At 38.7% G+C, this 26,379-nt stretch overlaps 1 protein-coding gene across 1 annotated transcript in view; it reads right to left on the reverse strand.

Annotated features, from left to right (window-relative positions):
* kcnq1.2 (potassium voltage-gated channel, KQT-like subfamily, member 1.2) overlaps positions 1-26,379 on the reverse strand; it is a 212,833-nt gene that overhangs the window by 152,943 nt on the left and 33,511 nt on the right. The window contains exons 4-11 of the mRNA XM_038706981.1: positions 11,763-11,889; positions 11,499-11,577; positions 11,305-11,401; positions 9,313-9,453; positions 6,864-6,974; positions 6,430-6,525; positions 5,364-5,501; positions 2,808-2,964 (exon numbers count right to left, since the gene is read on the reverse strand). Coding sequence (XP_038562909.1) covers positions 2,808-2,964; positions 5,364-5,501; positions 6,430-6,525; positions 6,864-6,974; positions 9,313-9,453; positions 11,305-11,401; positions 11,499-11,577; positions 11,763-11,889 — 946 coding nt within the window. The remainder of the gene's footprint in view (positions 1-2,807; positions 2,965-5,363; positions 5,502-6,429; positions 6,526-6,863; positions 6,975-9,312; positions 9,454-11,304; positions 11,402-11,498; positions 11,578-11,762; positions 11,890-26,379) is intronic.

Below are 26,379 nucleotides of genomic sequence, written 5' to 3' on the forward strand. Positions count from 1 at the left end.
TTTAATACAACATAGTTGTTTACAGTTGCCGAACAACCAAACTGCATTACCATGCACTTATATTAGCTGACTCATAAAACCCAACAGCAAAATCTAAATTAAACCAGTTGCTATTTAGAACATAAAACTTCATTAAACAATGTAAAAAACATCTGCAACTCTAGATATTTTTATTTTTACAGAATCCAGCAGTTTAATACCAAGTTGAAACAGTGATGGTTAAAACAATAAATAAAGAGTAACAGCCCTGGGGTAGACAGTTGACATAGCAGATGCCCGTTTTATTGGTTGATCTGAAGCAGAAATCATACAGTCACATGCTGTTTCAACCCACACATTATCATTAGTGACAGCAGGCGGCAGGCTTTGAATTCATTACACAGTTTTATGCCATCTACAGCATGGTCACTTCTTTTTCCCACTTATTTCCACATGCACTTAAGACACATGTTCTCCTTCATTATCTAAGATTCACCCAGTTAAGCAGGAAGCTAAAAAGCTATTCCCCTCATAAGTGGTTGTTCTTCTAGTGATGGTCTGCCTTTATGTCAAGTTTATGTCACTCCAGTTTCTTTTATGATTGCACGCTTTGACAGGAAAAACTCAAGTGCATTTATTAACTTGGAGTCTGGGTCAATTCATTTTGCAGGCTTGTCTTTTAACACAGGAAGTTAAACCACCACCCCTTTAACCAACCAGCCATCAATCATATATTGTGTGTATAGATCTGCATTAAAAAAACACAAGTTTCCATTGTTATGTACGAGTTCTGGCAACAATTAGGAATGATGCTATAATTATCTGGATACAGAATGAGCTGAAATCAACATCATTTCAAGCTTTTTTCAGGCTGACGACAAGAAGAAACACAACTTGGCTTTGGCATGACTGCAGCATTATTGGTAAACTTCAACCGGTATAACAAGAAATTCCCATTTGTAACCTTGACAAGCCCATATTTTAAACTTTTTTCCACTTAAGCCCAGTGTGAGTGTCTGTGGACAGCAAAGGGGACAAGTGAAGCAGTAAAGAGCTTGTAACCATGACCTCTAATCACCACTGAGACTGTAATGACTTCCATCTGGCCTACTGAAGACACCTGGCAGCCATCTTGGATCTAAGGGGATCAGGATAGGGCCTCTGTTTATTGTGTGAACTCCTCCCATAATGTGTAATGGTCCCCACTGTTTGTATAAACTGAGAGAACCAAACTGTAATCTTTAGCAGAAGATTAGCTCCACATTCAAACAGGCTGTCTATTCTATAATTATTTTGTCCTTCAAGTTATAATATTTACCATGTTAACATTCTTAGTTTATTGTGTTTGCAGATTCAAATTTCCAAATTAGAAACAAAGAAACAGTAGAGTTGATGGGAATATAATTTGTTCTGCAGGTATTTGAACAAATGGAAATTTTGACCCAATTATGACACTAAATGAAAATTTAAGGGATCACCAAAGATATGGCAATGCACCATGAGGGGGACAAGAATGTCTGTACCATATTTAGTGGCATTAATTAAGTCATTTCACAAAATTAATGAATTCCAACCTCATGGTGGCGGTAGAGGAATCAGCAAAGTTATTCATCATCTATGGACCAGGGATGTCTTTACAAAATTCCATGGCAATCCATCAAACAATTGCTGAGACATCTCAGGTCGGACAAAAGAGGTAGACAAACAACGCGACAGGCCGGCATAGACTTCCCTGGGGCCTTGCCTCTAGCGTGGCTGAAACACGAAACTTTATTTCTCACTCGTATATAGCACGCTTCAGAGAGGTTGGTCTATAAAGTATACATAAATAATCAGTCTTTTGGTCGTTGCCAGATTTGCTCACACACGTGTCATATCTAACCAATAGCTCCACAAAGAATGAACCAATGAGATGAGTAAGTTATTACGATTTAGCATGTTCTCTTGCAATGGCAGAAGTAACAGCAGTGAGCACCAAACAGAGTATAGAGAGAAAGTACTCCAAGTCTGAACACCATATTTAGCCACTGATTTCCACCAGATATAGGTGACAATGTAAAATGTTAGTTTTCTAGTTTAAAGCTTTTGTGGTGACTCTACTAGCCTAAATGTGATAAAATAATTATTAGGGGGGTTATTTTATACATATCTACAGTATTTATTTTCACACATATTCAAACTAAGGATGACAAACACTGGCCAACACAAAAGTACAAGCTGACAGCAAATTTATCTACAGCAAGTGCCATTAAAAGTGCCATTCATCATTTGTGGCCATTTAAATGCTCTGAATGCAAAAACACATCTAACCTTTACTGAAATAATTGATTTTCAAGGCCTTTAAGGCATCATGATATCATTTCACAGCACTCAACACACATTATTTCATCAAACAAAGTTCTATTATTTCATTACTGCAGTAATTCACTTTGTAAAATGTCCTCCACATGATTCTGGCTTCATTGCCAGCTGGCCATGAGCTGTATCAAAACAGCGAAGATAGTTCAAAAACACCTTCAAAAACACTTTCACAGAACATGGTATTCTGAGGTGTTGAGTTATAAATAAAAATTCTGTTATCAAGAGATCCAAAATGAAGTCAGTTTAATCAAGCAGTAATAAAACAGGGCTCAGTGCTTTCATGTGTAATCTTGGCTAGTTGACTTTTCTGGGAGTTGGAATAAAAACAATTTATAGTGGTTAGCTGTTTTTCTTTTCAAAAACATGCACTACACTTAGTGACTGACAAACCTTGACATCTATTTGATATTAATTTGGATACTGTGCATTATAGTAAAATAAGAACAGTGCTCTTTCCAGTATACTACCTTCAACAGCCTCCCTTGGCTCTTCCAGGAAAAATGAGACATCTTTCTTCTCCACTGAGTCATCAATGATGATCTGCGGGATCGACACAGCCCTCTCTGAGGCCACAACCATAGAGCCATTACCTCTGGACTTCAAACGTCTCTTGGTCGCCTTTTTCTGACAGACAAATGAAACATCAATCAATTTAATAAACCAAAGGTGTGTCAGGACTATCATGATGATAAATTGTATACGTAATTATTAAATTAAATATAGTTTTATAGAGTCTTCAAAGAGCCATTCTGATCAAACCCTTATACCACAATAAATGTTGTCAGTTATGCCATCTAGGCAAGGCCTCAGTTTATGCAGGGAGAAAATGTTTCATAATGTCTCAAGAAAACAATGAATTCCTGTTTACATTAAGTTAAGTGTCGCCCATCATGTTTTTTTCTGGTGTTTCTGAATTTTGTGTATTGTCTGTATAGGAATCTAGGAAAGCTAGATTTGGACTGCCTCTTCATCTCATACAACAAAACACTTCAAACTGAAGTTTTAGCCAATAGAATTATAGAGGTATGATCACCCAGCAAAATCTTTTCAATATAAGGGAAGACAAAACACACATTTATCTAACCTAAAGTGCTCTTCGCTTTGCTTGCTAATGCATGTTGTCGGTGTAAATATCGTCACTACAACAGCTAGTTGTTTATTTTTTTGTGCTACTCCACAATTGCATTGCTTCCTATGCTGTATGTTACAAAGAGTAGGGAATACAATTAGTTTTATTGTAAATCATTTATAGTCCATTTAACATTTACTTCTTTTTTTACAAAATTAAGATAACACTATAGCTAAACATTAATTTCTTCAATGTGCTAGCCTGTTAGCAACACAGTAAAGTTGAATCCATATCAGGTGTTTTCTCTGAACACATTATTTTCCTTACCAACCAATCTTACCAACGCTGCATGCTGGTGACATCAGCAGTACATGTTTAATCTCAGTTTCTTTGCGTGAGATCATAGCTCTGTGTTGATTGATTCAGTGAATTTCTGAGGACCTAAATGGTGCCTCTAGTCCAATACTTAGACCCACTGACCCAAACCAACATCATGGACGTGGCCTTTATATAAACTTAATTATTTGGACTCACTGGATCAGACTTTGGCATTGACAAGTGGCCAGTAGTTCAATCCAAATACCCGCGGTTTGAATGACTCATTAGCAAAGAGTGAGAGAGGGATGTAGTGGTGGGTGTCGTGAGATTGATAGAGAGAAAAAAAAGAGAAAAGACAGAGAAAGATGGAAGGGCATAAAGAAAATGTAACAGACACTGAGTTTAAAAGAGAGAAAGACCAAGAAAGAGAGACTGATGGACTAACTTACTGTAGATATAAAGACAGGGTGTGTGTGTGTGTGTGCGTGTGTGTGTGTGGGGGGGGGGGGGGGGGGGGAGGGAGAAGAGAAAGAAATAGACATGGCAGAGAGGGGCAGAGGAAAATGCACAGAAAGAGAGTGTATAGGAAGAGCAGTGAGGGAAAGGGAAATAAAATCTTTTAAACAGAGAAGAAACAGTAGAGGAATCTTGAAAGACAGAGAAAGGGAGGCGAGAGAGGAGAAAGTCACATGCTGGAACAGAAAAGAGCGGAAGCAGCCTTCATTCTCCCCAATACATGTGGGTTCAATGCCACACAAAGATTTTTTTGTTGTTGTTCTATTAGACAAAGGTTTACTCCCATGAGAAAGGCGGCGGTGACATCATCTCAACTGACTGAGTCTTTGTCCGGCAGAGACAAAGGCCTCAAGTCATCCTAGTGGAGTCGGGACTTGGTCTGCTGTGTGTGTGTGTGTGTGTGTGTGTGTGTGTCTGTGTGTGTGTGTGTGTGTGCTGTGTGTCCTTCCACGTATGCGTTTGTTTGTGGGAACTTAACTTGCCCTTTTATGCTGTATGACCCAAGTGCAACATAGCTAATATTGTTGTGAAAGGTGAACTGCACAAGGAGACAATACAGTGTGGGCCAGACTTCCGCCCTGCAGTATCACAGTCTGAGGGCTTTTTCGGATAACGTCCTTTTGTAGATGCTCCACACCTCAAGTTCAAAGGATTCTTTCAAATGTCTATTGAAGAAGAAAATGTTTCGCTCATATATGAAAGATACCACATATGTGTATTGTCATTTCAGAATGAGATATCTACAACCAGAAAATAAGCAAATCAATTGTCATATGACCTAGGTTTAGACTGAATGCTGTTATTTTTCTGGGTGGGGTTTCACCTTTATTAGTTAGATGTTAGATCAAAGTAAAGAGACAATAAACAGCAGAAGAGAAATAGAAAGACAAAGATGGTGGAGGTGAAAAAATGTCCCTGGCTGAATTCAAAGCCAGGATGTCACAAGGTATGCGCCTTAGCCCACTGCATCAAATTATTTTAGGGATATAGAGCAGTTTCAAAAGGAAAGACTTGTCCTGTTCTTTGGACAAAAGTAAGTAAATCAATTGCTACTGACAACTGTACAAAACATGTGCCACACAATAAATAAGTTTCACAGTGAGTTGAACTAGATAATTACCGATATGTTCAGTTTCCTGGCGTAAGGGCCGGAGTTGTCCGATTCCACTGTAGTTACAGCCTCTGGAGTGAGAACATACATTTTCCATGTAGCAGCACAGCCGCATGGTTTCTCTGCTGCATAGCACCTCCAAAGTGTCTGAACAGGTTCAAGTATAGAACTAGTGTTAGTCATGCACTGATCCACATAGCTTACAGTAATTTTCCTACACTCCCACAATACAAATGTAAAACCAACCATAGGACTATGCCAATATTAACCTGCTGATGGATTTTGGTTTGACATTTGTATATTTCTGTTGCTACTGCTATCTCTTAAGTGTCAGACAAACCGCACTTTTCAACCCAATGTATTCTGTAATATATCTATAATATATCTATATATTTACTGTTTATATTTGTTTTACCTTTGTCTTAATTGTCAGTCACATGTAAAGCATTTTGAATTGCACTAAGAACTATGACATGTGCTATACAAGTTCAAGTTGATTGATTGATAATGTCAAACAATAGTTTATTCTTTATATAGACAATTCTATTCTATTCATAGTATTATCAAACAAATTTTTCTTTCAAAGAACCATTGAAAGGTTATGTGCAGTATTTTCTCAGTGTCCTGCAGACATTTAGGTGTGTGTCACAGGTGTCTAAACTGTCTGTGGTTGCATCTCAGTTTGTTCAAGGTAATTGTAATTCTTGTAATGGTTGCCACAACATAGCTACTTGTTCGTCTACCATTTCACTCTTGGCAAGTGGAATACAGCTCACCTTTCCCATGGCTCAGTAGGAATTTGTAGGCTACAAATACTGTTACTTTTTCTCTCTGTTCAGTTCCTAATGTTTGCTGAAGCTTACACTGGCAAGATCTAGAAAGTTTGCACTTTTCAAAAAATAAGGATCAGATTGAAAAGACTTTTGACTTTATGTTCATAGTATAGGTATAGAAGACATGTGTCTACTTTAAACCACTGACCACCAGTGTTTGACCTGGATTTTAATGGATATTTGTGGATTACTACACTACATTTTATAAAGCTAAGATGCGTCCATTAGATGCTAAAATTGACCTGGATGAGGCAGGCTGCAGCAGGGATCTGTCTGTTGAAGTGCTTCTGTCTCTGCTTCTGCTGGACTTTCAGGGCAAACCCTGACCCCAGGATACCCTAATCGGAAAGAATGTGTTTTTACTATATATATGTTCATACTGCAAGAAAATATATTACATTAAAGTTGTAACATATATTGAAGGAATGTAGATGCAGAATCTAACAGAAAAAAAAAATGTATTGTACAGGAACACTAAGAATCAACTACTAAAGGATAAAGACAAATACAGTCGTATCATAGACAGGAAGGCGTAAACTAAAACTACCATAACTTACATAACATAATTGTAATAAGGTTGGGACTAAATTAAACAAAATAAATTCAATAAATCTAAAATGAAGTCTTTCTGTACTAATTGTGAAGTTCATAGGATTCAGATTAAAATTATATTTACAGCAGGCAGAGCAAAGAATGAGATGGCGAAGACACTGAAGCAGGAGGCGATGGCCTTGCCTATCCACGTTTGAGGAATTTTGTCTCCATAGCCGATTGTGGTGACGGTCACCTAGAGACAGGATGGATAAAGTTCCTCTTACATCTATCAAGATTATTATGAGCAGATTGTAGACATATGGATAACAGCTCTTTGAAAGAAAAATCCTCCAAAGTACACAGCCTTTCACTGATGCAAATGAGGTCAGAACATTTAGGGCTGATGTGATTTCATCTTAACAAAAGCCACATCATTGCAGGTTGAGGCGGGAAAGTAGAGGGTGTCTGATTAAAAAAGGCTGATTGTAAACAAAAGTGTGCATGAGAGACAGTTATGAAAGAATAATTTCCAAGGTGAGCCAAGTATTCAACAGATATCCCTTCCTTCATCCCAGACAAAACCTCACTGATACAAATGTACATCATCTTCCCTTACATGTTAAACATCACAATTTTACATTAGATATAACTTCTCATGTTTAACACTGCTGATCTGATGAAAATGTCAGTCAAGGTAGAGCTCTCAAAGCTTTACCAGAGCAGTCTATAACAGGAATTAGACAATAAAGAAAAAGTTCATCAGCCATTCTGGCCTTGCTGTCAGCAATGGTCGGGGCATTTGAAGCTCTTGCTCCTCAAAGGGAATAAGATTCCCAACCACTAATCCTCAGTGAGTGCAGGAATTTGCAGGGGTGAGGGGGGAAAACAAATACCTCTTGCATTTGCATGTACACCCACTCTGAAAGCCAAGCCAATTCTGACACATTCAGAACACACTTGGCTTACTATGGGTGTCTATGGGGTATCGCTGCGTCAGCCGTCGCTGAGCACTAACACAAAGCGGCTGATGTAAGGTGAGATACTTAAAAGGGCTTTGGGAGTAAAAAAAGAAGGATCAGGGGCGGGGAGGGAGGGTGGGTATATGTTGGGGGTGGGTAGAGTGGAGGGGGATTTAATCCCTCATCCACAAATCCGATGACTAAACAATGTCCTCCTGACCATCAGAGTGGAATGGGCTGCTCAAAAACACTCCTCTCATTCAAATTGTAGGGTGTGTGGCAAAATCCTCCTCCTGTCTACACAAAGGTCACAGACCTAGTCTTTCAATATGTGTAAGTGTGTGTTTGTATGCCAATATGCATGGTTATATGAATGCTGATCTGCACGCATATTTACTGTATGTCTGATTACACCGAATTCATATTTAACGTAAACACTGTAACTACAAAATGTTTGTAGTAACTAAAGTTAAAAGTTTGGCAGTACTAGCTCTCATTTTCTATTTCACGCTCTGTCCTGGTTTAAGTTAGACAAAGGCTGTTAAAATCAAATAGCCATTACCTAACTATCAGCAACTGGCAAAAGAAGAAGAGAAGCAGGAATGGTAAGGGAGGGGGGAGAGCAAGAGAGGGAGTGAGAAAGAGAGAAAGAAGGGGATATGAATCATGGCATTGGCTTGTCCTCCAGCTGTGCCTTGCACCTGCATATCCGAATGTGGAAATCATGCCAAAAGAAGGAAAACACACTGGGAGAGCTTAGCATTCTCCAATCAGCACAATCTCATTTAAATAAGCGCGCACACACACAAGCACTCACAAACTTGACCAAACCTATTGTAAAAGCATATCATGGATCTCAAGTTTACAGTCTCAGAAAAACATGATTCTTTTCTCATAATTGTATAACTTTCCACAGAGTAGTGAGGAGCACTGTGACCTCTCTAACCCTTGTTACATAAAGGTAGTAATCCCACAATTAAAGTTTTAATTAAGGGAACTGACACTTTATATTGGTGCTCTAAAAGTTCTTTCAGCCAAAGAGCCCTGAGGTGAATGGTTTATTACCGTCTCTTTGTGGCACGCTGATCCCCTGCACAAGGCTGCCATAGGTTTCTCATTACTCTGCGCTTTCAATTCAAATGTTTAATTAACTACTCTGGAAACCTGAGCCTCCGTGCTGAGGGAAAATACGCAAAACCAGCTCTCCGCACGGAAAACATCTACACACCTGCCTATGTGTTAAGTGTTGCCGTAACACATGCATGCTACACGAAGAACCAATGAGAATAATAAAAACACAAGGAGGTTAATAATTGGTCTAACCAGGGTGGCCAATCAAGTCCAATTTTTTAGTAAAGACTTGAGATTTGAGAGTGCCTTGTGCAGATTGTTTGTTACAGCTCTTTAGAGAGAAGATCCCTTTCTTCATGTACATGTGATGTTGCCTTTCAGGTATGTAAGCTTTGCTGGGAAACTCAAGTAGCATTTAAGGATCCAAGTAATATATGCATTGCACAAAAACAAAATTTAGAAAATGTAGTCATCCAAATAGGCAGAGACGAGCACAAATACATCAGTGAAGGACCTGTTTTGTCTATACAATGTTTCTATTTTCTAGTTTAGCTGCCTTACCACCCCCCACCATAGGGCATCGGCATAGCTGGAGAAGCCTGTCTTGCCCTCCTCATCCACAGCATCCTTCTCTGCCAAGTAGACAAAGTAGGAGGAAAAGATCAGGCCCAGGAAGCCGATGTACAGGGTGGTGATCAGCTCCTGAAAAAACACAATATGCCCTATGAAAGATTATGCATGTATGATGAATATACCTTGACCATTTGTACCATTATAGAAAAAATATTACTATTTTGCATTCTGACAAAGCTCTAACGGAAAACAACGACAGATATATACGCTGATCATGTCACACTCTGCCTGTCTGCCATGCCGTGTTTTGCATTTTGTGTTTAGTTAGCGTTATTTTGGTCTGTTGGGTTTTGGGGGTTTGTCTTATCTGTCGTCTAGTGTTCGGTAACCCTTGTCATGTCTGTTACCCCAGTGATCCCTCTGCATGTCTGTCTCTGTTTTCCCCTGCTCTCTCTCTCCCTGCCTGTGCCTCGTTAGCCTCATGTCTTTCACCTGTGTTGCTCCCGCCCTGCTCATTAGTCCCTGTGTGTATATACCTGGTGTTTCTGTCTTGTCTTTGTTGGGCCATTGTTTATTGTCACCTAGTGTTGCAGTGTGTTCTCCTGTTGTCAGACTCACTTGTGTTTCCCTGCTTGTTTTGGATTTCTGTTGGACAACCTTTGTTTTGGACTTAGTCTTTCAGCCACTCAGTCTGTAAGTGTGCTCGCTTTTTGTTGACCTTACATAAATCACTGAACTGCACCTGCTAGCCTTTGTGTCCTACATTTGGGTCCTCCAACCTGCTCAACCCTGCTTCACCACACAAATCCGTGACAGATCATGCCTCTCTGCAAGTTTTTTCTTTCTATAGGTGACTGCCAAAACTAAATTGTGTACACCACTGAGAACAGTCTTGTGTCAGCATGGTCACCCACCATGTTCTGCATTGTGGGAAGGCTATTACAGGGTGGTTATTATAGCTGACTAATATACAGTGGTCTACAATGACTCAGACTTGAGGCATTGAACAGGACACTGGATGCACATCCAATCCACCCAAAACCAAACCTGTGAGGTTAGGTGGAAAGTGACAGTCTGCTACACGTGACCAGTTGTAGATGTTAATGTTTAATGCTTCTATGATTATGTCATGGCAGGGAGAGACACCTATAGAGCCATGTTAGTGGTTATAATGTATAACCATTAGTCTAATATGCAATACTGTCTATTTGACTGTATTAACAGATAAAATACAGCAACTATTGAAGACAAGATTTGAATACCTTAATTAATGAGCAAATGTAAATATTTTTAAATGCCCAATTGTGAAACCACATTGAAATCAAATGCTATTTTGAGCACACATTCTAACATGCTTAGTCTTATTCCTTTCCACCAACTCATTGACACAGCTAAAGGCAATATTTCCACTAAACGGAGCACATCATTTGATAAAGTGGTCATCTGACAACACGGAGATGGCCACAAATCAAATTAGGCTCGTCGTGAATTCATCTTACACTTATTTTCTTGATCTTTGCACGCAATCCTCACTGATCACTCCTGTACTTTTTATGCCTCAAAGAGACTGTGAATGTCAGGTTTGACTATAACCAAAGAACACAGTCTACTTCAGGGATTAAGAAAAGAACATTATGTCCTTTGTGTATCAGCCTGAGAAAATACTAAAACAAGTGTACCAGAATACAAGGAAAAAAGAGAAGGAAACCTTGACGATCTCTCTTCTTCTCCTTATAAAGCCAGCTGCTGAGGCTTATTTGTGCACGTGCACATGCATTTCTGACTATGGATATTATATAAGGAGAAGTGTGGTCTGGGCAGTCACCCTACAGAAGAAACTGCAGCTTAGTGATGTCATGGGAGGGTGAATGGCTTTTTATCTGTCTGATATGTGATAAAAAATAATTCTAAAAAACAAGCAAAGAGTTTTGCATTAGCAGCATTAGCCAGCATTTAATAGCCTGAATACTTTCAACCTACCTGTCGATGTATAAAAACTACAGATCCCAGGAGCCTCCATGTTCCTCCTTGTCGATCCACATGGAGCATGCGCAGGATCTGAAGGAAACGGATGCCCCTGCAAAACACAAAACCACCTCACCCATCTCAATATCTTCTCATCCCTCTCCATCTATGAGTAAATAATAAAATGCAGAAAAAAATAGTCACTCAACCTGATAGCAGATGTGGCAAACACTTGGCCATTGGACCCTACTCCAAGCACAATGATTGAGGCAATGACCACTATCAAATCTGTGACAGAGATAAAGACATAGAAACAAGAAAATCAAATCAGGATTGCAATCACTTCAGTTTCAATGAAACCTTGTACTAAAGTAAAGCCTTACATTGCCTGAATGTTCTAATTTGTTGATCTACAAGAACAATTCATGACATCTGTTGTATTAAATGGGAGCAAAGGAAAATGCCAGGTGCACCTATAATTGATATGGGCTTCCTGATAAAGCGGAGGCGTCCTTTGATGCCTGCATATTTGCTGCGACAGCCTGCCGACCACAGGCGGACCACATACTCTGTGCCAAAGAACAGCACCAGCACAATCTCCTGCGGAGCACAATGCAAACACAGAGCAAGGGTTACATTAATCCACTGGTACAGAGACAATAATTGTTAAACACCTACAGGACGAGAGGATGTGGAAGTAGATAAGGTATTATTTCTAAAAGCATTGATAACACTGCGCCATGCGTAATGACTAATCTAAAAGCATTAAAGCCATTATAATCAATCACCAAGATTTACAATACAATATGAGTGGGTAATGACAGGTGCGTGAGACAGATAAAGAGAGACACTGAGGTGGTCTAGTACCAAGATCAGCCAACCACCCAGGAGGAAAGATGGAGGTTGATAACATGGCTGATGACAGCTCATATTGAGACAGGGTCAATGGCTAAGTGATTGAAACCACGGGATGAAATGCCATCACACTGCTGCCTTACAGATAAGAAGTCTAAGTAACAAACTTTGGTATTGAGATTTTGTTATAATTGTAAACCTTCCTGTAGCACTTGAAGAAGACCGTTAACTATACTTAATCTGAGAAAATGAAAAAAAACAAAGGCTTGACTTGGAGTTTATATTTATATGCACCTGCATACCTGTTGAGGTTTGTGCCTTTAAGTTGTGTTCCAACCTGGGCCATTGTGCATTTGTTTTTCTATTATGTGCATGCACATATGCCTCTGTAAATTAATTAAGCCTGTCTGATGGAGATCGTTTTCCTGGCCACCGTGTATGCATAATATTTTGCCTCCACATTGTCTGTTCGAACCTAAGGCCATGTGGGTGGCCATCTCAATGATTGCTTGAACTGGCTGCTCCCTGACCACCCTTGTATGAAACTTAATACCATGAGCCCTGCTGCAATAACACAGCACCACGAAGCCCCAAAACAATGACCTGTCAATCAAACCAGACACCATTCTGGCTAGCAAAAGTTTCACTAGATTCAGTACAAAGTAAAAACTCACTCATGTACATTTAGTGATGCTTTTGCAACAGTATCATAGTGATGGGGCAGACCAATGGACAGATCCTTTATCCTACATTTTCAGTTTGCTCATTTTCATTTATTAACCGTGTTTACAGCTTTAGAAGCCGTCTGGTCTAGGATTCCTATAGCCCTTATTCATCTCCATGAATTGTTCATTTTCTGTCACTGAGTTAAAGACAAAGAGAGAGGTGGAAGGAGGAAGATAAAGAGGCAGAATTGAAGCCAGAGACAGGCAGAAATGGTTCAGTAAATCTCTATAACATAGCCTGATAATCAGGCCGAATTACCATTGGTTTCACTTCATTCATTCAGATTTGAATCACTGAACAAATTGGAGATCTGGGCAGGCATTCAGAGGTCTGGAAGCTAACTACAACATTAATTTCATTTGAACTTGACCAGTCAGCTATAACCTTATTGTTTGTGTAGGAAAGTCTAGACTATATTTCAAGTCCCTATTGGTGTGTCTATATAACCTATATATAACCTCTGGTGTTAACCAAGCAGCAACATCCGGGGCTGAAAAACAGACACTCTAGGGAAAAATGAAGCAGACACAGAAGCGCTAAAAACTGCAGTTCATCAAATGGCCACTTGAGGCTGGCTAAACATGTTTACAGCCTGGTACAAAAAATGTTTTTGGTCTCTTTAGCTAATTTCCCTGTTCATAATAACAGTATGGAGGGGTGAACTCAACCATATAAATTATAGTAAGGCTTAAAGTTATGATTAATTAAAGACGTGTCCGCTTTGAGTGATAGTTGGGTGCCCTCCCAGGTGGCTAGCCGCTAGTTCAGCAACCAGGCTTCATTCGGCCTGCATCACCACCTTAGAAAGTGTCAGGCACTGCCAAGTTGGCGATGGCCTGGCACCACCGGGACCCGCCTAAAATGAGCTTCACAGTAGCTCTTCAGAAAACTATTGTTGACATCATGGACACTATGTCTATGTTTTATACAATCTATGGTGCTAATTCATAACTGGGGATTAATAATATTTATTGTGAATGTTTTCGAGAAAATAAAACAAAATAATAAGCATTCACTGAAGCTGACAAACAGCCAGACTAAAACATCAGCACGAACACAAAAAGCCCACAAATCCCAATTCACTGGCCTTAGTAATTATGACATCTGGGTAACATTTGAAAGTCAAAGGTACAAATGAATTTTGGAAATTTGAAGGGATTAGTCATGATAAATCCATAAAATGGGTCACCCAGATGTTGATGTGTTTTTGTATGTGTATCAGAATCTGGCAACTACATGTTTACTGAAAACAGCCGCCTGTTTGCGCAGTGCTAATCTCGTCAAGCCAGATGAGGATGAAGCTCATTGAAAGAGCTGCTTGGGAATTACGGTATGAGATGAAAATGTGATTAGATTGCTTCATCTGTGTGTCCCACTACAAGAGAGGTGCGATTATGCACACACACACAGTCACTCATGGATGGTACACAAACCAAATAATAGCCTTGTTTTTAATGTTGGATTCCAGATAATATTGTCAATTATAAAAAGTTGGTTCTGACCAATTAATTTGATTGGACAAGTGGCATTCCTTAAGAGCTGATATAGAGTATACTAGGGGTGTGTCAATAAGTCTATACAGCAACATATCGTTATACAGTTTTCCATGATATTGTATCGATATCCTCGCCAATCATATCGATACATACAATAAAAAAAATAGCACTTTGACGGTTAGCTCAATGCTAATATATAATGGGAATTTCCATTAACGTGCTAACGGACATTAGCATCCTGATAATATAATCTTAACATAAACTTTACATTTTGCTTCACAAGCTTAACATCCTGAGTGACATACTTTGCGAATACTTTAAGTACATATGTTTCCTGAGCTCTGTGTGAAATAAAAAAGAACTACTAACTTCACTGTCTTGATCTGCTAGTTCTGCACTCCACACAGATTAGCTACCTCAACCCCAAAGGGTCAAAACCCAAAATTCCCTGTGGCCTAAAAATACAGCTATCACTAGTTGAAGAAAGGGCAGTACAATGCTGTGTCACTGAAAGTTGTCAATATAATGTGATGTACACATTAGACTTAGGAGGTACACAGCAATTTCTATTTTCAGCAAAAAAAATTCATAGTTGCTCTGTAGTTTTAATTTACAGAATGAAAAACGTGTGATGCAGACTTCTGCTGTTTTCTAACAGTTTGGATTTGCAGCAAATAAAGAACTTTTTCACAGGCATTTTATGTTCATAGTTAGATATCGTGATGTATCGTTGTAAGATTGTCTAGCGATATATGGATTACCACAAAATTGCTGTATCGTGATACTATCATTATCGTGAGCCGTGTATTGTATTGTATTGTGAGGTACCCTGTGATTCCCACCCCTAGTGTATACTGTAACCGCACTGGGACATTTACTTTTAAAATGTTTTCCACATTTCCACAACATTTAAGTAAAATTATGAATGGTTGTCAGAAGAGAATTATCTTCAGCACTTGGCCTGTGGCCTCGTACCTACGACAGAATAGCCAAAAAAAACTGCCATGCTGATATTCAGTTCAACAGCACACCTTCTCATGATATACACAAAATCACTATGACATCTCACTTACAACAACAAGCCAGGAAGACAACTGGCAGTTGATTTGAATCAGCAAATTAATTTATTTTTTGTGTCACAACCTGGCTCAACAGTAAGTGACAAAAGAGGGAAACCACATAGTCTGTAAATAATACCAGATGTTTTAATAAGTAAATTAAGCAAATAAATACAATTGTAGGTGTCTGCTAAATCAGTATGTATGCAGTGTATGTGTGAGTGGAGTGTATGGATGTAAAAGAAAGAAACAGAACAGAATCAGTCGGTAGGCCAGGGGAAGAGAGAGTCAAATCATCAAGCAGGATCCTTTATAGCCACCTGAGCCATGCCTGCTCAGGTATGTTGCAACTTACACCAGGTTTCAGCTCCACCCAGCAACAACCTGGATTAAAGGGACAGAACACAGCAAGATACAAAGAACAAGAGAGGGCCCAAACCTAGGGCCTGTTCAGTTGTCATTTTCAGCAAAAAAAAAATTCTGATTCACAAAAGAGGTTGTAATAACTGGTACAAACAAACAGTATACTTGGCGCAGGAGTGTTTTCATCATCGACTACGTGTATGTACATATGTACGCCTTTTCTGGTATTCTTCGACCATGTTGAGTCTCTGCAGCAGCTCTATAAAGCAAACTGATGTACGTAATGGATCAAATATTGGTGACCATGACGAAGTTCTTCAGGGAGAAGTTCCTTAACACCACCTGCATCACTGACTGCACTGAGACCAACCTGCAGTAACCACACAATCATGACTCCAGAGGCGAGTCATCCAGCCATTATTATTACAGCAATACTAATACGTATTTAGTTGCTATTGGCACATGTGGGTTTGTTATGTTGTTTGTATATTTCTAATGCTTATGGAGGCAGATGTAGCGAGAGTCTGGCTTCCTTGAGTAGCTTTGTCCTGCCAATGAAGTGATAGCAGACAGAGGATTTACCATCAGAGATCTGCTGTTCCAAACCACTACAATTATAATGCACAAAAATCTTAAATTTTAAACTCAACAGTTATTGTGTTTGGCCCCTTGATGTTTTTAATTTTGTAATGACTTTTCAAGTACTGAATGATCAAAGGTATTAGAGAGACTATTACCTTAGATCCAAAAAACGTGCTATTTAACTTGTGTCCAACTAAAAAACTAAAACATTTTTCTTCCAGTTTTCATTTCAATTGCTAATGTTGTTGTATTTACTAATATCTTGAAGTAGTGCATGTGGTTATAACCAAATGTAATAACTAAGACAAGCTTATTTTATGTACATAAACTGGCAAGAAGATGCTGTATATCATGGAATTTATTAAACTCATGGAATTTGTTTATATTGATAGTGTTTACACTTATTTCCTTTTAAAATGGAACAGTAGATAGTTGCTCATATGGGTTGTATTTAAGCCATGAAAGTTATATGTACAATTACATAAATATATAAAGCAATAAAAATAAAAAGTAATCTCAGATGGAGCCCAGACAAGCAGCTTGCATCTCTCTGGTCTTGTACAAAAATACTTGCACTTGCACTTGAAGGTAGTAATTACGATATTGTTCAGTTGCAGCTGTGAAACCTTGTCCACCAGCTTCGCATCTGTGAGCTTGCTGGAAAACAGTTCAGTCAGAGGTGTACAGTTCTTGCTCAAAACAGGACATTTCTTCTCCAGCAGCTCTGTGGCATTCAACATGCCATCTGGGCTTGCAGAAAGCCATGGTTTGGTGACACTACAACTACTGTTCCTCTCTTCTAAAATGTATCTGTGTGCAGGCCATCTCCTCATTCTCCTGGCCATGCAATGTTCCCATGAAACCTAGGAAAAAGGTGCTCTCTAACAAAGTTATCTGAATTACTAGATGCACGCAGGGACCTTTTTTGCTGCGCTAGCCGTTACTCTCAATTTCCATGCATCAAAACACCAGTGGGAGGCACTCTGTTTAGGCAGAGTGACCATCAGCCTTGCTTGCTAGGTGGACATCAGCCTTCATAAAAATACCAGGTCATCAATATTGTTCATTAACACCTTTCCAACTTTCCCCATTGTGGAGTTATTGATACACCTCTGTGCTTGTGTAGTTGCACATTATAGACCCACCACCCCAAGAGACAACTCATGTGTTATATGAGGCCACTTCTTTATGTCATCCTCCCACTCATTAATACTTTTTTCTGATTTTTGGAAGTGCTCCTACAACATAGTTTGATAAGTTAGTTAAGCTATCATTATCATCATTAGTTAACAATCATTAGTTAGCTCAGTGAAGTGATGAAACCATGGATTATATAAAAGAGCACAATGTAACTTCTTTGTCAGCTAGTGTGTATACTAGTACTGCTTATAGTAAAATCCTCAAAGCAATCCTTCAACCGTTGGGAGTGTGCTTAGCTCGCTGCATAGCTGAGAACCTACGTGCACAGTGAGGGCAGAAGAGTATTTGTGTAATATGCATTACACTCTTACAATATGGAAGCACTGAACAAGACCTGGGCAGAAGAGAAGATGAAGAAGAGATCCATGCGACACATGTGTGTGACTGTGTGAGTATGCATGCTTCTGTGCCTCCTGCCTAGCCTGGCTAGCTTTACTTTGGCAGCTGCACTGAAGGCCAAATATCCTCAAGGACTAATGTCCCCTCTGCCTTCCAAAACAAGCAGCCCGTGATTCAGGGATGTCAGCTAACCCTGAACGTTCTAAGTATAGCTACCACCACCAGTATATGCCACCATGGCATATACAGAGCTCCACCCCCTCAAACATACACTGGCAGAAGTGCGCGTACACACACACACACATACACACACACACAGGATTATCTTATCAAAAATGTAATATTGAACCATAACCATGTATTATAAATACACATGCATGCACACACAAAACCAGGTGTTCAAATGAACAAGGTTGGACAATTCAGGATAAAGTAATTTGTGTGGAGGAATTAAATATTTTTTTCAACTGTATGTCTTCATGTGGCTGATTACTGCTGGTCTCTTGAGCAACAGAAAAAAGATAGAAGGAGAGAGGGAAAGAGAGAGACAAAGAGAGTTAGAGATAATGACAGAGTATTTGGCTCTTCCTGGGTAAAAATAAATGAATAACCATGATAGTAGGTCTTCAAAGGGCACTGGCCAAAAGTTTACAGAACACAGTGTCCATTCTGTCCTCTGTTTGCCCCCGGGACTCAGGAGGTGGTACATGTGTGTGTTTTTGTGAGCGTGTGTGTCTGTGTAAACTGTGTGCGAGTATGCAGTAGCACCGTGTGTATTTATATTCACAGTGTGCTAGCGAGAGACAGATGATGCAAGCTCTTTGTAGAGTTTCCAAACAGGAGCCATAATTTTCTCAACCTGTTCTAAGCCCTGGATTTATTGCATCACTTAGCAGCCTTAATAGCCTAATAAGCCACAAAAAAAAGTCAATTTACAGCAAGTATCAGCAAGTACAGTCTTTGTGGAGCCAAATGATTTTGCATAACTAGTGTTATCGCAATAGGTTAAAAACAGTGGCTCCACTCCCATACTAATAATGTGCAGTATGTGTATTACTTACCGTAAAAAAAAATTGAATGAATGCAATACACACTGGCAGGTTTTGTGTGTTGGCATTTGCAATAACTGAAAGTGATAAGTCTTTTTGAGCTTTGTCATCTCTTTGGGCTAAGGTGTAAGATGGCGGGTAGAATCCCTCCCAGCCAAGATCTTCTGTCTCCATCATGTGGATAGAGGATGGTACTGCAGTGAATCAATTATAGCTGCAGATTACCCACCAGTCACTCTTTAGTTCCATCTCTATAAGAAAATATATACTAATTTTATTAATAAGGGGGAAAAAGGCTTGTTACACAAGAAAAGTGAAGTCCTAATTGTCAAAGAAGCATCACTAAATCTATTTTCTCAAGATAGTCATGGTTCAAAGTTAATTGTTTTTTTACTTGCCCAGCAAGGGGGTCAGAATCTACTTCCCCTAAGTAAATTTTTACTTGCCCCAAACAAAATGTTTGCTCTTTCTCCCCAGAGATGGACTGTGAGTGATATTATTATTCTAAACACTGTCTTTACCTGCTTCCATTTTCTCTGTAGTAGAGATGGGTATCACTGATTTTATGATGATTGATTTGATCAATTCTACTACTCTTATCAATTCTCCTTATTGGCTCAGTTCTTTCTCCATTCTCTCATTGGTTCTTTTTCATTACTAAATAATTGCTTTTAAAATATATATTATTTAAAAAAAGAATACATTCAGAACAGGATTAGAAATGAGTACTTTAAATATAACTAAATGTTGTTTCTAGAGCAGCAACAGTAAAGTTTACAACAACACAGCCACTATATACACTCTAATACTCTAGTAATATCTCACCTGAAACAAATGTCAAATGTCAGTAAAATAAATCATATAGCTGACATCAAAATACTGAGAGAAGTTTAAAAAGAATCATGTCCTTTGTCCTCCTCCATCTGCAGCATCCAGGTACTGGTAAGTTTACAAGAATTTGCCAACTTTTAAGGTAGGTGGCAAACTGAGCTAAACAGTTACATACAGACAGCTTTCATTTCAGCTTGTTTGTAACAATTCGTTATTAGCTGAGCTAGCAAGCCACGCTTGCTTAAAGTTTTTTTCAATTGCTAAGATGCAATGGTCAAAACTGAAGCCACTTTTTCAAAACTCTTCACACAGTCTGCATTACCAACATGCATCTTGGCCAAACAGTTAATCTCACCTCCAAAAGTCACTCAAACCCCCCAAAACACTTCATACAAGTCTCAAAATCAACTCATTCAACCAAAACACTGGCAAAAATTCTCACTCAGAAAGCATACGATCTCACTCATAACACACTGACCTACAAAACAATAATAAAAGGAAGCATTACATAAATATAATGAACTTTTATCCTCGAAATGTGACTGATTTTTCATGTAAATCAGTATTTCATATAGAATACAGTTGTCCAAATGCTCTGACACGTTTATGCAAATTATTATGTACAATTGTCTGCTGTTTCCTACATTATCAATTGCTTAGGTCATGTTGATCACAGTGTATTATACTGGTATATAAAATAGACTCGGGGGGGGGGGGTTTCTGCATCACAATGACATGCTCTGTCAACAAATTACAGTGCATACAGTAAAAGCATAACTGTAAATCCTGTCCAAACCCTTGCAATGTATAACTCTGTACTGTTGAAATTGATGCCATATAGAAAAAGTGCAGCTTTGTGCATTTTCAATCATTGTCATCCAAACCTTTCCATTGTTTACAAATATAAATAGTTTTGCAAATGTTAAGGATGATTCTAGAAATGTACCAAAGCGACTGAGATAAACTATAAGAATAACATATTTTCACTTATTGACTGTACTATAGTATATGTAACAAGAATGAATCAGAAATGCCGAAATTTACTTCAATATCCTTTTGTTCTATATCACTGCATTCAGTAATCGTGAAAAAAAAGTTCCTGAAATTTCAGTTCTGCAATCCAGTTTTTCTCAGTTGTTTATACAGTAAAACTGATACCTGAGACACTCTGACCAAAACCTGTAATTGGTGCACCAACCATTTGAACCAATTCTGCTAAATACAAGCACATTTTCTGCTTTACACTCAGCTTGCAGTTTTACAGTAAAACTACATTCAAAACACTACACAGTCTGTGAAGGTTCTCAGTCATCCAGGTCATAGTTATCCAGCGAAGGTTGAGGTCAAGGTCAACTGGACTTAGTTGAAGAAAAACTAGAAGACGTTTTGTCCCTCATCCAAGAGACTTCTTCAGTTCTGACTGACTGGTAGGGAAACTCAGCTATTAACCTCACCTGAGGCCAAGAGGAAATGCTTGTTCAGTTTCCTGGGAAGTGAATAAAGGACAGCACTGCAAGTGGTGGCATAGACCCTCTCCTCTGTTCAGCGATGGCTTCTCAACCCGGGTGTAAATGGCTTCCATTACACCTCTTTCAAAGCATCCATATTCTCTGTCTAAAATATGCACCTGGTGATCCTCAGAGTGTCCTTTATCCTTCAGATGTAAGTAAACTGCTGAGGCTTGACCTGAGGAGTTAGCCCTTCTGTGTTGAGCCATGTGTTTGTGTAGTGGTTGTTTAGTTTCCCCAATGTACAGGTTTGTGCATTCCTCACTGCATTGGATCGCATACACTAGATTGCTATTCTTGTGTTTGGCTGTGCGGTCTTTGGGGTGTACCAGTATCTGTCTTAGCGTGTTCTTGGGTTTAAAAAACACAGGGATGTTGTGTTTGTTGAAAATCCTCCTGTGTTTCTCTGATCCTCTAGACACATGTAATCACAATATTGTTGCGTTTGACCCTCTTCCCCTGTAGTGTTGGTGTTCTTCCTGGATTTTGTGGCTGTTTTCACAAAGGTCCATTTAGGGTATTCACAGACTGTAAGTGCCCCCTTCAGGTGTTGAGGGCAGTCAGTCAGAACTGAATAAGTCTCTTGGATGAGGGACGAAACGTCTTCTAGTTTTTCTTCAACCAAGTCCAGTTGCCCTTGATCTCAACCTTCGCTGGAAAACACTACATAGACGTAAACATAAAATGTTCATATTACGTTCTGCTATTCTATATATTTCAGTCTGATTACTGCAAAAATGCAAGACATTTGCAATCATTCTGTTTTGAATTTGTTTTTAACAGTTTTGGACACAGTGTTTTAGCATTTGAAAAATGTGCTGCAGATATATAGTGTTTTGCAGGTGGAGACGTAGTAATGAGAAAAGAGTTCATGGATTGGAGAAAGTTGTCATTGAATGCATTTTTCGTGAAAGCAATGAAAAATTATCCACAGTTGGGTCCACATACACTCACTTCTGTGAAGAGTTTTGATAATGTGACTTCAGTTTTGACCAAAGCAGGTAAGCAATCGAAAAAAACTGTAAAACCTAGAAGGTGAGAGATTTAGACACAGCAGATAAAAAATATCACTTTCTGCATTTAGGCCTGTTGAACAGGTGTATTGATAAAGTACCTTCTTTTTACTCGTGCATTTTTTACTATGCATTTCATAGTTGTCATCAAGTAATCTCCACTGTGGTGTTTCTGACCTGTTGTCCGCTGACTTCACTCCATGTGTGTTTGTGTGTGTGTGTGTGCTTCTACACTGAGAACAGGGGATAAGTTGCGGCATTATAATAAATTACACTAAAACAATGTGTTACTTGCCCCGGGCAATCAGTTTATCCTTATTGTTGTGCTCTGTAGTAGTGATGTACATCATCAACCGATACACATGGCTTGAATTATGGGGGGGGATTGGGGGGGTCTAGAAGCACAGTATTTGTTTTCACAGTGGAATTCAGGAGTTTTACCTGGCTAGGTAAATGTTAAAATCCAGATTTGTTATTTCAAATGTATTCAGTTTATCTACAGTGGGGAGAACAAGTATTTGATACACTGCTGATTTTGCATACAAGGTCCCCCTGCTCAAGCCAGCGCATTTCCAGGCCCTTCTGAAGTTTGCCAGTGACCATCTGGATGATCCAGAGGAGGAATGGGAGACGGTCATGTGGTCTGATGAGACAAAAATAGAGCTTTATGGTCTAAACTCCACTCGCTGTGTTCGGAGGAAGAAGGAGGATGAGTACAACCCCTAGAACACCATCTCTACCGTGAATCAGGAGGATGCTTTTCTGCAAAGGGGACAGGACGACTGCACCGTATTGAGGGGATGATGGATGGGGCCATGTATTGCGAGATCTTGGCCAACAACCTCCTTCCCTCAGTAAGATCATTGAAGATGGGTCGTGGCTGGGTCTTCCAGCATGACAACGACCCGAAACACACAGCCAGGGCAACTAAGGAGTGGCTCCGCAGAAGCATCTCAAGGTCCTGGAGTGGCCTAGCCAGTCTCCAGACCTGAACCCAATAGAAAATCTTGGGAGGGAGCTGAAAGTCCGTATTGCCCAGCGACAGACCTCTACATGCTTTGTAAGTAGGAAAACCTGCAAAATCAGCAGTGTATCAAATACTTGGTCTCCCCACTGTATATAGCGCAAATTCATAACAAAAGGCTTCTCATTGCACTTTTTATATAAAGCAGGTCTAGACAGTACTCTGTTTAATATTACTGACCAAAAATTCCCAATTCCCCAACAGTGCATAACAACTGTTTTATTGAACACAGATTACATTTCATTCTCATTCAACATGAGCAGGAGGAAAGGAGATATTTGGTAAAAAAAAGTTGAAACTTGAAATGATAAGAATTAGGAATTAGATATGATAATGCAGACTATATTTTATGATGGTGTCTGGTTCTGGTTTAACATTCTGTGGGTCTGTTTTGAGCGGTCCTGATGGTCTGCTGTGTGTGTCTGACCTGCTGGCAGTTTTGCTGTAGAATACTGACCTGACTACAAAAGTTGTCGTGTGGTATGGGGCAAACCCATGGTCCAATCACCGGTGTTTTATATTAGTCTGCCTGATTAGACCTCCTAGGACTGTGTGGGTATGTACAAACTGACCCTCCTATTGATTTTGTTGCACCTGTTAAAGTGGTAGAGGTTACAGCTTTATCATTCTTATGGTTCATTTAGTTTTGTTCCTCCCCAAGGTCAGGCAACTGCCTTGCATGGTAGCTCGCATAGTTAATTCATAGTTAGAAGTTCAGCATAGCTCAGCCCAACTTCAGCCTGAGTAGAAATCTAAGAAGCTAAAACAAGTGAAAACAACTGTATGGGTGTGCAGGGCCTTTAAGACAAGTAACTGATACATCTGTTACCATTATTTCTGTACACCTGTGGCTAATAAGAGTAGCCCATTATAACAGATGCACCTGTAAATGTAAAATCAACGTGAAAGAATTATGAAGATGCTTCTGAATTCAGCCTATTTATGGATTTCTATGGAAGTTGTGAAAGTTTGGTATATCAGCACGATAAAGTACTCACCATCCAGAAGAGGGTTCCGGTGGCAAAGTCTGCATATTGCTCTATAGTGGACAGGACACTGAAGATTAGGCACACCAGGACCATGAGGAAGCTGTAGGGAGAGTCATCACCACATATCACTCACATTACTATTCTAGTGACACAAAAAATAAAATATAACATTATTACTGTATATGATTATTTCTTCAAGAATCTGAACTTCACTCAAGTATTTATCCATCAAACAATTACTTTGTTCTCAAATCAGAATTAGCTTTATTGCTTTGGTATTTTGGTGCATAACAAAAAACACAGTAGGTGGAAATTATAAGAAAGATAAGCAAGTACTGCATGTCAAGAATCATAAAAATAAAGTATAAAACTGACAATAAGTTTTATAATATAAATAAATACACCACATAATGTAAAACAATCTCTCCAAAATATATTATTTTAATTACAAATTGTGCATGAATGTGCAAAATAAATGGCAATTAATTCCACAGCGTGACAGTGAAACAGAAACAAGCAAAATTAAGTAGAATTATGAATACACATTGAGACCCTGGGTATAAGGGCTTAAATTACCTTTTCCTAATAAGGTTAGTTGAGAGATGGCAGAGGGTATGAAAGAGAATTCATCTGTTGGTTTTGGCTAATGAGACTTTAAAAAGGGAACCGGAAGATCTGCAACTCAGTGTTGGGGATGGGAGCTGTTACACAGAATGCTGCTTTCTTTAAGAACTGTTTGTTATACAGAAAAAGACTTTTCTATTTATTACCGTGATTTTGCTGACATAAATCACCCTATTGAGTATATTTTCCTTTTTGCCACCAAAGCTGCTTACCAATATATATTTAGAATATTTGCTACAAAATAAAAAAAGAAACAACTTGTTTACCAGCCAGTTGTCCAACAATGATGTCAAGGTACTTCGTCTCCGTTTATCTTTTTATCATCAATCTGCTTGTATTAACAGCTGACATGATGTCTCCTAGCAACAGCGAAACATTCCGACGAGACTGTCCATCTGTCAGTGTGTATATACATGGTCTACAAATATAGCCTTGTGGGTTGAACATCCACTACCAGCATACGTAAATGAAGGTAGAGGTGGACTGTATTAAAGTGAGAGTGAAGGCAGAGAGCAAAGGAGTGAAGTGGGGGAGGAACCTAGAGCTGCAAATAGCATTATCGATCCATCTGAAGATAATATTCTAAATAACTGATCTATCCTTTTTGTAAAAGAAGTGAAAAGGGCCAGTAGTATCTTCCCAGAGCCAAAGTTGACATATTACATTTGCTTGTTTTGTCTGGCCAACAGTCCAAATCCTTACATTGGAGAAGCCAAAAAAAGAGAATGTCTTGCATTTTGTTTGAAAATTTAGTGACTTTTTCTAAAAAATTGTAGGAGATTAGTAAATTACCATCTGTCTAATCAATTAATCACTGTTTAAGCTCTAGAATTAAAAAATAAAGAATGTAGTTGAGGGAAGGGGAGGAAAAGGAAATAAAGTGAAATAGAAAAGGCGCAAATATCTAACTGATTATGGGCCAGATAATCAATAAATTACTGACTAGGTTTTAAAATATACCATAATAATTTGTTCTGAAAACACCATAATTGAATTGCCTTTTATGAACATTTACGGATAAATTTCTTGTCCCTTTTTTGTTTGTTTTTTTCATGGTGCCTTAAAATGATGTTTAAAATTTTATTTTATTCTATCATTGGATTCCTTAAGATTAATTTCTGATCAATAATCTTGGTGTTTTAAATTAAGCATTACTTGCATTGTATTTTCATACTTCTGTATACTAAATTTAATTCAAAGTTGTGAAGAATTAAGTTTTTCTTAATGAGTAACTATACTATACTGAAACATTTTCCAATTTAGGTAAAAACTATATTTACTACTTAAATCACTTCACTGATTATTTATTAGTTTATTCAAACATTTTAAAAGAAACTTATGAGGGGCTTGCTTGGTCTTTCCTGCGTACTACAGGATTAAGAGCAGATTAAATCCTTGGAACACAAGTGCTTTTACATTACTTAGTATGAGTT

The sequence above is a fragment of the Micropterus salmoides genome, unplaced genomic scaffold, assembly GCF_014851395.1.
Source record: "Micropterus salmoides isolate LMB-PRFRI ecotype aquatic unplaced genomic scaffold, ASM1485139v1 Ms_hic_scaffold_8, whole genome shotgun sequence".
NCBI lineage: Eukaryota > Metazoa > Chordata > Actinopteri > Centrarchiformes > Centrarchidae > Micropterus > Micropterus salmoides.